This window comes from Uloborus diversus, chromosome 8 (assembly GCF_026930045.1).
Source record: "Uloborus diversus isolate 005 chromosome 8, Udiv.v.3.1, whole genome shotgun sequence".
In the NCBI taxonomy this organism is placed as follows: Eukaryota; Metazoa; Arthropoda; class Arachnida; order Araneae; family Uloboridae; genus Uloborus; species Uloborus diversus.
This window is the reverse complement of record NC_072738.1, coordinates 10,446,020-10,464,210: the sequence shown is the minus strand read 5'-3', so window position 1 is coordinate 10,464,210 and position 18,191 is coordinate 10,446,020. Positions and strand designations below refer to the sequence as shown.

Genomic DNA, 18,191 nt, shown 5'->3' with positions numbered 1-18,191 from the left:
AAACTTCAAGTCAGAAATTTTTCTGGGGGAGTTCAGTTCCTCATCCCTTTCTCTAAACTTCCCACATAGCCTGAAATTTTGTTTTCAGCTATATTATAGGTTGATCCCTCAAACCCTTTCTTCCCAAATATAGCCTGAAATTGACTTCAGTTTTGAACACAATTTCAGGAAAGAACTCCAACTCCTTTCCTCTATTGTAATCAAACAGCCTAAATTTGCTTTTTTTTTTAGGCTTGAACAGCTGAAAGTTTTAGAGAGGATACCTAAAATGTAATAAAATACCTTTTTGAAAAAAAAAAAAAAATCTAAGAGTTCCCTATTATCCGTTCTAACACTACCAAACATTGCCTAAAATTATAATTTTTAGGTCAGTTTTAAAAATTTGCTGACCCAACTGCCAACTGCGCCTTTTCTCCTAATACTAAGAAAGATTAACTAAAATTGCATTTTTAAGACTTCAATAAAGAGAAATTTCTGGAAAGCATCCAGCGATCTCCCACATCCCCTTCGTGCTTCTTCTGACGTGACTAAAGATATTGTTACTTCAAAGCCTCTTATACCTAGATAGGCTAACGGGCACACATGTGACATGTGGAGTTATAAAGTAGTGAGTTGCGTTCTGAATCTTTGTCAATTTAAAGGTTCCTACCGTCACCAAATGACGAGAGAGGCCCCCCCCCCCCCGCCCTCTCTGCACCGATAATACTGGTCAGCATGGTATTATTCCACAACGAGTCTGCGCTTTAATGAAAAATGTTTTTTAATTTACCTGAAAGATTTTTAATTTACCTGACAATTTAGAAAAGCTAGATTTAAATAGAGAAATTTAAACAGGTAAAACTAGTTTTCTTCTAGAACTTTTTTTTTTCATGGCGCGGGGCCCATAGAAGCGCGAGGCCTGTAGCATTTGCTACTTCTGCTCTATGGCTAATCCGGCCCTGTCGAGAAGTAACATAAAATAACAAACGTTTTGTATCCCAAATATACAGAGTACTGCAGAAACGTGTTTTGGAGTTTTAAGGTACCCTTTTTTCAACAAAATAGTAAGCTTTTACATATAAGGGGCCATTCCTTTGTTACATATGGATGATTTTGGCCATTTTTGACCCCTTCCCCCCATGTCAGGGTACGTAAGGTTTTTCAAACCCCTCCCCCTATTCTTACGTAAGATTCCATTTCATTTTTAGAAATAATGAAATAACTAATCTAATATCACTAGAATCGAAATTTAATTCACTATTATTAAATTAAATCTTTTTGCGTGAAGAAATTTTTATTAAAAAGTTGGAATCTAGACTGAATGTGTTTTCGACATTTTTTTTTATATGATGCGATAGTAGTTTAAAATAAAGCATGCCATACATAGTGCAATTCTTTTATTATGTTTTACATAATTAATTCTTGGTAAAACAAATAAAAAAGTCATCCTAATACGTTTTTATTTTCCAGACGCAAATGAAACATCGGCTTGGAAAATACTGCTTAAGAATGCGTTTGAACCCCTCTCCCCCCCCCAAAGTATGCAGACATTTTTCCACCCCCACCCCCACGGGACCCTTACGTAATTAATGAATGGTCCGTAAAGACATCCAGTAATGTCCTTACATCCACAATCTCACTATTTTGCGTTGAAAAAAGGGTTCCTTGAAACCCCGAAACACGTGTCTGCAGTGATGTGTATATTTGGGCTCTAAAACGTTTGTTATTGCCTATTACACTTGTATCATTACCCAATCGTATAGTCGAAGGTGAACGTAAGGGGGAAGACGTCCCCTCAGGTTTTCAGCTTAAGTATTCCCCCCTTTTTACCTGAACTATAATTTTAATGCCTCTCAAGTTAGAACCTTATATAAGCGCCTCCAACGTTTACTTCCACCACCGGGAGACACAACACATGTCTCCCACAGACCCGTCCATGTGTTTATTCATTAACACCTTTCGCTCAAAACATATCATTAGACTACCGAGCATCCCCAAAGAATCATTTGATAATCAAGCATTCAACAGTATACATTCGATTATAACACTATTCGAATGGCAATTATTTGATTGTAATATCATTTAGATCGCAAGGGGATCTATTCCTCAAGTGTGCTGGCAAACTTTTTAAAATTAGGGATCCTCTCTCCCCCTCAAGAAGGACACTCCCTAAAAAAGTCTGACGTCCATTAGGAATTTCAATGCCTCAGTCTGCGCAATGACCCACCTCCCCTGTGGGTTCCTCAGCGCAGCCCGTCTTTCTGGGGGAAGGGTTAAAAGGTTTCAACGCAAATTTTTTCGGAAGACAGAAAAAAACCATGCTCATTCATAAGTAAAATCATTAACTTTTCAAAGTCAGCCCTTTGACCGCCTAAATGACGGATCCGCCCCTGCAACTAAAACACTTCAGAAGCAATGGTGCTCACCCGCCCTGAGGTCAAGCCCCCCCCCCATCCGCAATATCGCAGAGACCTCCCCCCAACAAATCAGAAAAATACCCCTTAAAACACCCCCCCCCCCCTAAAAATGTCAATAGCACAGTCTGCGCCATGATCCCCCCCTCCATAGGTGGGCACCCTTGTCAGAAGTCAACTATATTGAGAGGTTCATTCGATTATCAAATCGATCGAAGAATAACACTGCTCGAATGATTGACATCTCGAAAACTCAAGATCTCGAGAACTCAATATCTCGAGAACTCAACATCTCGAGAACTCAACATCTCGAGAAGTTCAAAGCGAGAACTCGAGCAGTTGATCGCTCAAGAACTCGGAAAGTGACAATCGAGAACTCGAGCAGTTGATCGCTCGAGTTCTCAGAAAGTGATAATCGAGAACTCGAGAAGTTCATCGCTCGAGAACTCGAAAAGTGATAATCGAGTACTCGAGAAGTTCATCGCTCGAGAACTCGAGACGTGATAATCGAGAACTCGAGATACGATAATCGAGAACTCGTGGTAATCGAGTTCTTGAATGATCTTGAATAATCGAGTGATTCGATTATGAGAACTCGATTATGCCCATCACTAGCTTTCATCTACTCAATTCATTATTCTTTAGCGTTTCATCTCAACTCCCAGTTAATAGCTAGAATGGGGTTGTTTCCTTCAGGCTATAGTAGTACTTTTAGTCACTGAAATTGATAGAATAAAAAAAAAACATGAACCCAGAAAATACTTTCAGTTTCCCAATAGTTTTCTTTAAATTATTTTTTTAAAATGTCTGATTTTTCAAATAAGGCGTGGTCTTGATGACATCACAAATGATGCTCTGTGGCACATTTTTCTACAGCGTTTCCACGTTATGATAATCAAGAAGCGAATTAAAATTGCGCTCTACGCTTGCTATCAACCATCGTTGCCAATGCACGTGAGTAAAGATGCAAATTAAATATTTTGCTCTGTGAATAGCAACACTGAATGGTATTTCATCATTTGTGATGTCATCGGCAGAAATATAAACAATGAAAGTGCACTGATTTAAGTATTTTTTTTTAATATTAAACTTTAGCAAATTATTTAACAAATGGTCAGATCCTATGTTTTTAAACATGCTCTTTCAGAAAAAAATACTTTTAAATTTTAGGAAACTACCCCATTATTGTATTGTTGAATATTTTTGAATTTCGTCTGACTGTTCGAGGTTTTTCTCAAGTTGAATCTTGAAGCAACATTTTCCACAAGATTGGCAAATAGTAACTGGATTTGGCTGATTATTTTCCATTTAAACAGAACTTTAATGTAATTTATGGTTTTTTGAAAATTATTTGAGCTGATTGGACACTTTAATCATTATCCAATCTACTAGCAGAAACACCGCCAAAATTTATGCAGAAAGATTTCAGTAGCTGATGCATTTGGCAGTTTTTTCAACTTTCGCTGTTTTTGAATCCAAAGACTACGTTTTTCAGCTTTTACTATGTAAACAAAATATCGCCAATCAAAGAATCTTTAAAAAACTTTTTTTACTGTGTAAAATAATCCTGCAACTAAATTAGGCAAATCCATAAACAGCACCAAAACCTCCATTAATTTTTCTTTTTGCACAATTTCAAACAATCGCCAAATTTTACTACTTATTTTGAAAACATTTCGGATAAAACTGTTTAGCGCCATTTTATGGTGACCAAAAGTATCTTCTGACGACAATATCTCTGTAACGAAAATTAGTAAGAAATCGTTTTACAAAGTAAGGAAAGAAGGGGGAGCATTATCAAAGGTATCCCAAAACGATTCTGGCAAATTTGGTAAAATAGCACCAAGAGTCCACAATGATTGAAATTTCCCAAAATAACTGAAGGAAGTATAAGGGGATTACAGGCAGCCACATTTTTTTAAATGCTTCGTACTTCAATAGCCATACAGCGAAGGTTTTATAGACTCCCCACACAGCACACTCGTCCATAAAACAACGATTTCTCGTCGAAACTTTAATAGGCTTGATATGTATAGCCTGGAGCAAAGGAGAGTCAGAGGGGACATGATTCAGTTATTTAAATTTATCGAAATGAAAGATGTTAATGGATTAAATTTTTGCACCGAAAGCATGACGACAGGTCATTGTTCCAAGCTATTTAAATTTTAGGCTAACTTGGAAATCAAGAAAAACTTACTTTAGTAGGGTTGTGGGCACTTGGAAAAGCTTATCGGAAGAGCCGGTAATGAGCAAGGGGGCGGATAGCTTTAAGAGGCTCATTGATCTTCATTGGGGACTAATTAACTGACTAGGATCAGCCTAGCTTGGCCCAGAGCCTGTTGATGGTCATCACATTTGTATTTGGATTTGTTTCCCCATTCTCCATCCTTTCTATGATGCCACCAAAGACAGACTATAAAATGCATTTTTACGACTAGTAAATTTTGGTATCTATTACTTTCTTCAAAGATATAAATTGTACATAAGGAGTTTCTTACTATAAAACTTTTCTTCCTTTTTACATAGATTCATCTTTCTTCTGTTTTTTTCTTTTTTTAATTAGAACTTGATACAGAAATTTGTAGAAAGATCTATATGGACATTAAGTATTAATCAAAACATGCAAACTGCTCTTCAGGGGTGGCACATTAGGTCTTTGCACGCAGGCAGCCGACACCCTAGGATCAGCCCTGATTAGACTTTCTCTGGTTTAGATTATTTTTAAGTTGATATATGTGGCAATGAGCAGCAAAAAGGGATGTAGTTGGACTTTTTTAAGTTTCAAGAAAAACGTATTTGAAATTCAGATCCTAGGTAGGCTTTCAATGAAATTTTGTTCTAAATCATGCTGTATAGCAGAACCTACCAGGGCTACTAGTACTATCCCTTGCACCAAAGCAGAGGGGAGATTCTACCATTTGCACAGGTTTTCTCAAAATTTTAAATTTTGGCACTTACATCCCTTTGTTTCTCACTACCTCATATAAATTTGTTTTTGTTTTCTCAAGCCTGGTTCAGTTTCACCCCATGTCCTCTGAATACTCTTTACAATTTAATTTTCATCTTTTTTTCGTTTAGTTTAAGAAATAAGGGGTACAAAAGATTTTTTCCTAAAATTGTTGGAGATAGCTTGATAATTTGCTAGGGGTTTAAAGGTCTAGACAATAAACTGATGGAACGTTATTGAATGAGACATTACCAGAAATGGAATGTTAGAAGTTTGTAGATTCTGAAGTTTCAGGAAAAATATAAATTACCAATCGAATATTACGATCGAAGATCTTTGTCTAAAAGGTGCTTTTAAGGGACATCAATCGCAAGTAGGAAGAAGCCTTATGACCATAACTAGCTTATCATCTAGCGTTACCTAATACTACTTTATTTGGCTCCAATGAAAAAGTCAACAAAGACTTTTCAATCACATCCATTGCCCTAATTGTATCGCTTCACTAAATAAATTACATGATAGCACTAAGTTTTACAGGACCCATTATGAAAGTAATGAGCATTTACTGGCAAAATATATTTATTGATCGTAATTTTTACAAATGTTCAATATTCTTCAAAATACATTCCTCCTGCATTAATACACTTGCGGAGACGTGTTTGCTACGCCTGAAAGGCACCCTGAAACTCTTCCAAGGGAATGCCTCTCAGGAACGTTGTAACATGGTGTTGGATGTTTCCTAAGGTTCCCCACTGTTTTCCTTTCTTCTCTCTCTCTCGAGTCGCGGAAACAAAAAGAAGTCACATGAAGCTAAGTAGGGACTGCAAGGTGGTGAGGGATCACGGGGGGGGGGGGGGGGGGGGGACATCCATAACGGGGTTCGTAGGCGACCTCCTCCTGGCTCTCTTTGAATGCTTTGTGCCACTTCCCAGACTGTGATCTTGAATTGCAATTGTCCTTGAAGGCTTCTTGCAGCATCTGGAATCTTTCGGTTGCATTTTTTCCAAACCTCACGCAAAACTTTATGGTGAATCATTGTTCAAGCGAACGCTCCATTGCGTTATGTTACAAAAGTTGAAAACATACTTCAAGCGGAGGCACTTATCTCCGCTCACACTGCTCGAAAGCAACTGACGACTGGATGCATTGAAAGGGCATATCCCGCACCACATTTCCCAGCCGGTTTTACCGTGCTGCCATCTATCGTCGCGTCACAATAACATTATGCTCATTACTTTCATAATGGACCCTGTACTTTCATGAGTAACACCAAATTTCTTTTTCTCTTTGTGATTAAAGATATATCAATTTTTAACAATGGCATTTTCTGCATTAAATTTAATAGAAATTAATATATTTTCTGCGTGTATGACTATGCTTTTATCATAAAACATTTGTGGCAGTGAGAAGCAAAGGGATGCAAGTGGACTATTTTAAGTTTTGAGTAAAATGCGTTTAAAGATAACGTCCTAAGTTTGCTTTCATTGTTTTTTTTTCTAAATCATGCTGTATAGCGGCACCTACCAGGGCTACTAGTACAATCTCTTGCCCCATGACAGAGGAAAGGTTCACCTACTATTTGTACTGGTTATCTCCAAATTTTTAATTTTGCCACTTGCATCCCTTTGCTTCTCACTGCCTCATTTGTCTTAATATCTTTGCATGGGTTCTGTGATAGTCAGAAGCAATTTCACTCACCCTTTTCAAATTCTTTAGTTAGAACAGGGATGAGTACAAACTACCATTTAAGGGAAGTGGGCATGCTGAGAAATGACCACCCTCCCCCCCTGCTCCCCTACAAACTAATCTACGATTTGGCGTGTGAAAAATTTCTGAAACTGCTTGGGTGTCAACTAAAAGCACCAAATCGGCCAGGAGTAATGCAGGGCAAAAACATTTTAATTAATTTCATAAGTAATGAAAAGAAGTAGTATTTCAAATGTTTACTTTGAAAAAAATACTAATTAATTGAAAATATTACTGCAATTGTTAACATTTTATTCATAAATTGTTTGCACACAATCTGGATGCATAATAACATCAACGGTTTAGGAGGAGGGGGTCATGACCCTCCCCCTGTATCTGCACAAGTTAGAAACAAATATTACAAGTATCTTCCTAATGACCAGACTTCAAAGAAGCTTCATTAGGTAGAGTGTTTTAGAGGCTTTAAGAAAGATTTGACACACTATGCAGACCTGGCAGTGGCTGTCATTTTTGGAGAATTGCAAATTTATTTGTGGGAAATGCTGTAGTTGGAAAATATATTTGGGGGGCACCCACCAAAATAAAAGACGGTTTGAAACCAGTTTACATTATATTTGCATTATTTTACACTAAAGAACTAAACGCTTTGGTTGAGTCCTCTGTGTTCCCACCAACTTTCAGTACATTTTCCTTTTAAAGCTATAGAATATAGTAGATTTTCATAAATCTGGATGAACGTAGTAGAAGGCCAAATCATAAACAATATCAATTTTGTCCGAAAATTGAGCATCAATGAAACAAAATACATGTCATTTGTACAACAAGTAATAATGGCATGGGTAGTTACTCACATATCCATCCTTCATATACAGATAGACATTTCGTGAAAGCATTAAACTAACTAAATTTTAATAAATTGCTCAAAAAATAATAAATTATCTTACAAATTATAAGTACATATTTAACAAATATTAAAAAGAAGAGCATCAATATCTTTTTGGACTTGAGTTAATTCCTTCTTAGCTTCCTCAATTTTGAACTTTGCAACCTTTTCATCCTGAAAAAGGAAATAAATAGAACTCAACAATAGGGTAAGTGACTGGTATGGCCGTGATTAAGGGTTTTTAAAATTCAGATTATTGTTTTCCAACCAGTGGTTCTGTATTAAGGGGGTTTGCAAAAATACTATTGTAACGGTGGATTTTTAATTCAAGTGTTTTCTTGTTCATAATTCATTTATAGGGGGTAAAATTGTTTGGAGGATCAAAAATACTGAGCCAACTATTGCTTAAAAATAGTAGCTTTAGCTCTTTGTTTAGTCATCAGTGGCAGCCCTGTACACTAAAAAAGGATTCAACAGTATTAATACACTTTTTTCCAAGCACGAATATGAGAAACATTAAAATTAAAAAATGAAAATTGATTTTGAAAGGTTCATCTGGGACAACAGGAAATAAATAGAACTATTCTACTGCTGCAATTTTTGTTTATTGTTTGTGAAATGTATGCAATGTTTTAATGCTAAGAAAATTCACTATTGGTGAACAAGAAGCATTAACCTAATAAATCATACTGTAGATAAAAACTTTTGTTTAGAAAAAAATGTGGTGATGGTGTTCTTGAAAGATGCTATTTTGAGAAAACCACTAATGGTATTCGTGAAATATCAATCACAAACTTGACATTGACAATATAAGACAAATCTGCCCATTACTGGTTGGATGCCCATATTTAGTCATTTTCCCTATGCACTGAATTAAAATATTAAAAAAAAAAAAAAAAGGAAATACTCTTACAGCAGGTAAATCTTGGTAAGTTCCAAGTTGAGAAGTAATTTGGTTCAACTTTTCTTCCAGCTCTTGAACTTTCTAAAAATATTGAAAATAAACTATTAAAATTTTTGCAACTTGATGACATACCATTCACAAAATATACCGTTGATGGTCATACAAAAGTCGCTATGCCTAAAACTAGTTTTGAGACACGGTCAATTTAAACTTTCAAAGTGTTATAAAAGACAGCACAACGCCATTTATAGTAAGTTTATTCATACAACTTTTAAATTGTATAATTGCATTAGAAAAAATTCTAATTTCACGAGTTTTTGAATAAAAACCAAGCCACAAGCCAGCAATTTATTGCTAATCATTTCCTTGAAACTCTGGGGAAAAAAAGGGTTAGCCAAAGAAAATAACAATTGGAGACGCACTTAAAGGAAAACTAAAAACAGCTAGGCATACAAAAAATATAATCTATTTGTTATTGTTGCTCAAAGTTCAATTGGAAATTAATACAGTAGGCTCTCTGTTTAACGACGCTCTATTTAACGACTTTCTCTATTTAAAGACGGCTCCAAATGGTCCACTATAGTGTTAAAAGCATTCTATTTAAGGATGCTTTTTACTTAAGGGCGATTTTTTGTGGTCACTCGAAAGTCATTAAACAGAGAGCCAACTGTATTTCAGGGTTTGTACGGGTCATGGAAATCCCGGAAAGTCATGGGGGAAAAAATAACAGAATTTCAGATCTGGAAAAGTCATGGAAAATTGAAATTTTCATTGAAAGTCATGGAAATTTGTTTCAAGTCATGGAAAAATGTCCTGGACAAAGAGAAAGGAACAGTAGCTAAAGGAGTATTAGAAATTTTGAGTGATTTAACAGCATATAACATAAAAGATATTAAAAGTGGAAAATTGAACGATCCAAAAATCAAATCTGAATTTTGAAATCTCATTGCGTCCACTTCTGTCGCAGCCACTTGCCATTTTTTGCGATGTGATTTTACTGCCTGGACATCACTTATTTTGAATTTTCTGTTATTTTCAACACTTCTTATGTTTCATGTTCTGTAGTAGCAAAATTTCACGTTCTTAGTTTTGTCACGCCTACTCAAAAAAAAAAAAAAAAAAGCAATTCAACTGCATGCGAGTTCGATTCCATCACTCCTAAGGACTTCATTATTAAATTTATCAGAGTTTATCTTAATTTGTTGAATGTTTTAGAAAATAAAGATCTTAAGTCAGGCGATAGAATACAGAAAAAGAGGAATTCTAATGCTCTAAAACAGTAGTGCCCAACATACAGCACGCAAAACTAATCCATGCGACCCACTGCTATGTTCAATGTTGGGAATTAAACGTGTTCTGGAATTTCTGAACCTATTAATTTATATGCATTTGAAAATATGCAAATTTGAAAAAAAAAAACAAATATATATTTGAATCAGTAGATTGATTCATTACTGAATGGTTTTTTCAAAAAAGATCTGGTTTAGAAACATAAAGAACTAAACTATGGCTTTACTTTGAAGAACCAAAATACTGTCAAGTTACGTGGATGATTTAAGACACTGTTGACACTAAAAAGTAACTTTTGAAGCAAATTTGTTGAAACTTAGTGATGACTCATTCAACCTTTGTCCCATTCAATATCATTCTGCCTGTTTAAAAAAAAAAAACAGACATTTAAGCATCATCATATTCGCTTCACTGCCTTTTTACTTTTTATATGATGAAGACAAATAAGAATAGTTTAGTTTTTTAAGTGTGCACTTATATTTTTTCCATTACGAGTAAGTGCTTCAATGAGGCTGTGGCATTCATATAGACGTTTTGCTAATGCTCATTTCAAAATATTTCCAAGTTTGAGATTAAATAGTGCTATTCTTTTCATGTAACGAGGTCATGAAAATTTTCATCGAAGTCATGAAAAAGTCTTGGAAAAGTCATGGAAATTTTTCATTCAAATAGAGTATGAACCCTGTAATGCATTTTAAGGAAAACATGCATTTACAATAGATCGGTGAAAGTGAAATTTCGTTAAACCACCCCCCTCATCAACTTTTGGCCAGCCACTGAGGATGGTGGTTTAACGAGGTTCGACTGCAGTTAATACTAATACAGTGAAACCTGTGTAAGTTGACCACTCACAGTGCAGAAATTTGGCGGTCAATTTAGACAGGTGGTCAACTTATAAAGGGCAGTAATGTTTTTTTTTTTTTGTCATTTCTTGCACCATGTATTCGTTTTTTGAGGAATTCACTCTTACTCTTTCTGTTTAGCTCCACTTTCATTGTTTAACATTATTGAAAGTGAAACAATAATTAAAAATACTATTCAAATATTTTTGTTATTTTCCCTTGTTTTTAACTATATTAGACACTGTAGATTTAAAAAATTCTATATATGCCAGCTAATTTTCTCTGGCTTTCTCCATTTTCAATTATTTTTAATATTTCATACTTTATATTAATCTCAAGTTCCACTAACTTTCTTTTTGAAGCCTTTTTATGTAAAATTTATAGCACAAAGAGCAACAAGCTCGACTCTCCCAGTTCATAAAGGCAAAATTAAAATGTCCTATCTCTTGATTCCTTGCACCAGAAACATGTAACTTTACTCATTACTCATTAGTAGGCCCAGATCTGCGTACCCGCAGTGCGAGGGCCCCCGCGTCCTTAAAGGGGCTAACGGCCCTAGAAATTGATGAAAAAATAGAAAAAAAAAACCCTAGCACTAAGGCTTATCGCTTTTCAAATAGACAGTGCTGGCCACTAGGGAGAGGCCCTACATATTTTGTTGCAGGGGGCCCAAAATGTATAGATCCGGGCCTGCTCTTTTTAGCAGAATTCCTGTGTTGCCACAACATATTGCAACTGAAAGAAAAGACTATGAACTTTTCTATTGTCATCACACACCTATTGAACACCTATTTTCATTGAAAAGAGTACGAAAAGCTATTTCAAATAGAACAACAAATGAAAAACAAGTTTGGAGAATAAAGAGCAGCATAAACTTAATGCTGCTGTTTAGTTAGTAAAATGCTAGTATGTCATCAAAGCATTAAAAACATTCTTTGAAAGCTATCAAAAAGAAAAAAAAAATTATTATTATTATTATAATAAATAAATAAGTAATAAAATAAAATAATATGCTGAAGAAAGTTTAAAAAAAAAAACCAAGTGGTCAATTTACAAAGGGTTTTTTTATAATACTCCAGACCAAATTTGGCGTACATTAGTGGTCAAGATAGACAGGTGGTCAAGGTAGAGAGGTTTTCCTTCATTATATGAGATAGGGCTAATTCCGTTCCTGACAAAAGCGGTCAACATAGACAGGTGGTCAACTTACAAGGGTGGTCAACTTTACAGGTTTTACTGTATTTCATTTTATTGCCTTAATTACTAATGGCATTAAGAATTTCATTATAGAAGTATCTTAGCAATTTCAGAAAGTTCTTTATGAAAAGCAGATTCAGTGTTGCAAATTCTGGAAATTCTTAGTGCTTATGAAACCATGATGCCAATAAAAACATTTTTACTGAGGCATGAGTCCCAGTTTTGAAAACTGTTAACCAGGAAGCAAAAATCTCTCCTTTTGTCATATATGGAGGTTAAGCAGGCAGAATTTAAAACAATGCTTATATCAAGAAAGTTGGCTGAAGAGGAGGTATTTGTAGGTTTCAGGTTCAGAGTGTTGGGGTAGGATGGAGTGGCACAGTTTTACAAAATTAGAACAGTTAATGCAAAGTAAATCATCCACATATCTGCAGCAAAGAGGGAGCAGTCCAGAATTTGACACAAAATTTCCTTTCAAAGTACAACAAAAACAAATTAGCTAGGGTGGAGCTGAAATTAGAACCCATAGCAATACCTTTAATTTGTTAAAAAACAACGTTTGCTATTTTCAAAAAAATCGTTGAAAATGCAAAAATTTAAAAGTGAAAGAAAAAAGTTTTTATCAATAAAAAGAGAAGATTCTATCAAATCAAAAAGATGAGAAATAGCTGAAGATAAATCTTATAAGAAAATACTGGTGAAAAGATTTTCAAAATTAAAAGTAGAAACAGCAGATGTGTCAAGCATATTCAAAAGGTTAACAACTTCCACACTATTGTAAACAACCCAAAGAGTTTATAATAGTGTGGAAGTTGTTCCGACCCAAGTTCCAGACTTTTACGAAAGGAAAGCATTTTTTACAAAAAAAATAAATAAATTCCAGCTTTATGGCAAGTTTTTTACCGATGGTATTGGTGACTGAACAAATAAACCGAAAACTAATGGGTTTTGTGAAACTTGGGAATAGCATACAAAAAAGGAAGATTGTTCATTGAAGGTATAGGAAGCTTAAAAAGTTTATATACCACATTAAAACTTTTCTAAATGACTTTTTCAGAAACTTTAGAAAGATGATAAGTGGATGAGTTCATTAGCCCTTTTTCTAGAAATAAAGCATAAAGCTTCTTACAACAAATGGCATAGTTGCTACTTGCTTTGCCGGCAATGGTAAACACATAATTAGTTTTTAAAGCATGAATAAAAAGTTTATCTTGAATATATATATATATATATACATATATATATATATATATATATATATATATATATATATATATATATATATATATATATACTAGCTTTTACCCGCGGCTTCGCTCACGTTGATGTAGTTTTTTTCAATCGATTCAAGTTAATGGTCAACACAGGGAGAAGTCAAATAGTTACCAAAAAATGGTTTCTCCCCAGTTTCGCTGACATTTAAAATAACCTCCCCTTTAATACATCAAAAGATATGATGAAAACTGAAAATCAAGTGAGGGGGAGGAGGTAAATGAAATGTCGGCAAAATTGGGAAGACACCCAAAAAATCACACAACATAAATCAGGAAAACGTTCAGGAGTTGTAAAGAAGTTAGTTTGGGTAATTCTCAAAAATTCCAATTCAAGTGAGGTCAACAATTCTTAAATAAAGTCATCCATTTCCCTTATAATCCCCATCCCAGTCAAATGGTGTCTAGCGCTACACCTGCTATCTAAATTATTGTATAGCTTCTTACCGGGGAAATCGTCCCAAAATAGGGTCAACAGTCACTACAAATCCAAATTCTAATAATGTCCCTTTAGAGTGAGAACATCAAACCTTTAAAATCCCCCACGTGAAGAAAATGAACCGTTTCTTAAAAACGTAAACAGTCCTGATTAAAATACCGAAAAAGTTCCGAGTAAAAATACCATTAAAATCAGAGTAAGCACAACAGTTTTTTTTTTTTAAGTTCCCATTTAAATGAGGACAATAGTACGAAAAACTTCTCATTTCGGAAAGAGAAACATTCCCTAAAGTCTCTATTAGAATGGTGACATCAGCGTTTTCAAATAAGATCTCCTTCATGATTAATTCCAAAAATCTTCATCAATACAGGTCCATAGCCTAAAAAACAAATTAAAAAAAAAAAAGAAAGAAAAAACAATACTCTCTATTGTTGCTATTAAAGTAGGGATATTAATTCCACAAAATCCTAATTAGCACCATTAAACCTTAAAACACACACACACAAAAAAAAAAGAAAATTAAAAGTTTCATTAAAATTTTAAAAAATTCGCCAATACGCTAACGTAGTCGCATGGTGAGTCTGGAGATATAAAATGGATTTGGTAAATTAATTTACATTTTAATAGCAGTTTTAATGTTATTTGAGCATGTTGTTTCACTAATTTGATGAATTAATCTTAATTGCAATACCCTTTACATAGTATTCAATGATATTTTTACCAAAATTAGTTTGGCGAAGTTTTTACATTTCAATGCAAATTTTGTAATGGCTGTAGCGCCAAGATTTTTGAACACTCGTCCCAACCGCGTTATCATAACTCTGCCTATCGAATAAGTTTTAAAAATGTCATTTTTTTTTTCAATTAAATTCATTTTCTTCAACGAATGCAATCTAATTCAATATCTATTTTTGCAATTAAAAGCAGCGTAAAAATAAAATAATCCAAATCCATTATTTATCGGAAAAAGGACCACAGTGCCATACATTCACCAGAGACTTGCCAAGTTTATAAAACTGCTTAAAATGTTTGCTTAATCTACATTCATAAGATATGAATTTTAATTCCATACAGAAGATGCGTAAAACTGGAAAATAATCAGCCAAATCCATGTATTATTTACCATGTATCTTGTGCAAAAAATCTTACTTTAAAATTTAACTTGAGAAAAGCCTTGAACAGTCAGACGAAAAGCAAAAATAGTCAACAATTGTCGCTATCGACAGGGAGTTGAGATGATACCCTAAATACTATATTGTGTTGAGGAAAGCCTTCTGTTATGTATTGTTTAATTCTTTCTTGTCTTTAGTTAAGCCTTGTTTATTTATTTCATGCGCTTTAATTTCTTTCATCCGTTTCGGAGATGAAGATGGCAACTAGATAGTGTTCGGAAGATTTTCAGTGGTACTGTGTGTACGAGTTAAATTTGTTTTTGCTCAGCTCTTACTTCATTATTTAAATAAATACAACTTTATTAATTAATCTGTGTGATTAATGAACAGGTTATGGGCCCAGGAACGCATCCATGTCGCTATCTGCGTTAAGAGCTGAAGCCTAGCATTAGTTGCTATTTAAAGTTTTGCCGGTTCGTTAAGCCTATTTGTATAATCGTATTGAAAGAAACCGATTATGCCTGGACTGTACATTTCTTCAATGAACAAATTTGACGGAAATAACTACTCCCAATGGAGATTTTAAATAAGTTGTGCACTAAAAGCCAAAGGTGTGTACAATGTGGCAAGTGGAGAAAAATTGAAACCCGAAGCTGCCCGTGATATCGAAAAGTGGGAGAAAGAGGACGCCATTGCAATGTTCACAATTACTGCCGCAATGGAAATTAAGCAAATCACGCTCATCGAAAGCTGCACGTCATCTCTCGCTATGCTGAGAAAACTTGATGCAATTTATCAGCAGGCATCTGACTTTAACAAAATGCATTTGTTAGACAAGTTTCACCAACTTAAGATGGACACAAATGAAACTGTTGTTGAATATATCGCCCGAGTGGAAAATTTAGCGCATCAAATTAAGAACTCCGGTGAAAACATCACTGATGTTACCTTGATAACCAAAGTCCTTGGCACCTTGCCAGCAAAGTATCGAAATTTCCGCCAAGCTTGGCTGTCGATGGATGAAACTAAACAGACGTTATCGAACTTAACAACGAGACTAATTGATGAGGAATCAAACTTAACTGAAAGCGAGCGAAAAGAATCAGCATTTATAGTAGCGAAACATAAAAATTCAGGAGCTTCAGCTAACAAGTCGAAAGGAAATAATGCAAAAGTAAAATTTGATAAATCGAAAATTATTTGCTATTCCTGTCGAAAGAAAGGACATTTTGCCAAAGAATGTCGTTTCAAGCAACCAAGAAAAAGTGGTGGAGATTCTTTTGAACATGGAGACTCTGTAAGCTGCGATGCCTTCAGTGCCGAAACAAAGAAATTCGCTGTTTGTCACAGTGAATGGATCCTTGACAGTGGATCGTCTGCCCATATGACATATGACTTGCAATCTTTATGTGAGTTTAGGAAATTAAATGGAAGTGATAAAATTCGTTTAGGTGACAATACAGAGCTTCCAGTGGAAGGCAAAGGAAATGTTAGAATTTTGAAAGTAATAAACAACTCATGGATTGAGGGTGTTATTACAAATGTATTGTATGTACCAGGTTTAAAGAGAAACTTATTTTCCGAAGGAACTGTAACCAGTAAGGGTATGAAAATCGTTAAAACTAATGATAATGCCAAAATATTCAATCGGGATAACGACGTCATCGCCTTAGCAGTTCGCACATCGAACAATCTGTATAAAATGATGTTTAAAACATTAAAAGCTGTTGAAGCGAATGTGGCTTCTGCTACAGATAGCGTAAAGCTTTGGCATGAAAGATTGGGTCATATTAACATCAAAGCTCTTAAAGAATTAAGTGAAAGAGGACTGATAGATAATATTAACTTTTCAGCTGCTGACAAGTTTCTGTGTGAAGGCTGTCAGTATGGGAAACAACATCGACTCTCTTTCAGTAACAGGAATAACAAATCTACCAGATGTGGTGAATTAATATACAGTGACTTGTGTGGTCCAATGTCAACTACATCATTGGGTGGAGCTAAGTATTTTGTAATTTTCAAAGATGACTTTAGTGGATATGTTTGCGTTTCATTTTTGAAACATAAGTCTGATACCTTAGAAGAGTTCAAGAATTTTGTCTCACTATGTGAGAACAAGTTTTCCACTAGTGTAAAATCCCTCCGAGCGGATAACAGTGGTGATTTCAAGAATTTTCTGCTGAAAAAGGGGATAGAGCTTGAACCTACAGCCCCTTATACTCCCAAGCAAAATGGGAGGGCCGAAAGGAACATGAGAACAATCATGGAAAGTGCTCGATCAGTGTTGTACAACAAGAGTTTACCATTGTTTTTGTGGGCCGAAGCAGTAAACACAGCTGTATACATTCAGAACCATGCACCGAGTAGTCGGTCACCAGAGTCTACTCCATATGAACTATGGACAGGGAAGCAGTTGTCCCTCAAGCACTTAAGAACTTTTGGTTCAGAAGCTTTTATTCACGTTCCTGATCAATTACGTAAGAAACTGTCACCTAAAAGCATTAAAACAATTTTTATTGGGTATGCTGGGAACTCATCAAACTATAGACTTTTTGAGCCTACGTCTAAAACCATAAAAATTTCTTTAATGAAAACTGTAGTAAGTCAGCAAATGATGCTCAGAAGATTGTTCACGTTAGTGGACCCATGAACGAAGACACTACAAGTGACTTAGAAATAGAGCACCAAACAAACGAAAATGATGCATCGGAAACACCAAGTAATACAGATGAAGTTATCTCTTACACTCTCAGACCGAGGCAAAACTTGAAAGCTCCTAAGCATTATGATTTAAATGTTGCTGAAATCCCAACCACATATGAAGAAGCTATTAACTCACCTCAGTCAAAAGAGTGGAGTGAAGCAATAAAAGAAGAACTTGATTCTCTGCAGAAGAATAATACCTGGCAATTGGTGGAACATCCTAAACATAAAAATGTGATTGGATCAAAATGGGTGTTTAACATCAAGTATTTTCCAAATGGAAAGATGCAGCGTTTCAAGGCTCGGCTGTGTGCAAAAGGGTTCCTGCAAAAGGAGGAAGTTGATTTTGGAGAAACGTTCTCGCCTACATCAAGATATGACACCATACGAACCATTATAGCAGTAGCTGCTCAGAAGAAATTAAAAATATTACAGTGTGATATAAAGACTGCATTCTTACATGGTGATATTGAGGAGGAGATATACATGCAGCCTCCCCCAGG

General features: G+C 35.1%; 1 protein-coding gene across 1 annotated transcript in view; it reads right to left on the bottom strand.

The window, feature by feature from the left end:
• Positions 1-7,358: 7,358 nt before the first annotated feature.
• LOC129228034 (uncharacterized) overlaps positions 7,359-18,191 on the bottom strand; it is a 32,759-nt gene continuing 21,926 nt past the window's right edge. Inside the window, exons 4-5 of the mRNA XM_054862663.1 lie at positions 8,844-8,915; positions 7,359-8,104 (exon numbers count right to left, since the gene is read on the bottom strand). Coding sequence (XP_054718638.1) covers positions 8,009-8,104; positions 8,844-8,915 — 168 coding nt within the window. The 3' untranslated portion in view covers positions 7,359-8,008. The remainder of the gene's footprint in view (positions 8,105-8,843; positions 8,916-18,191) is intronic.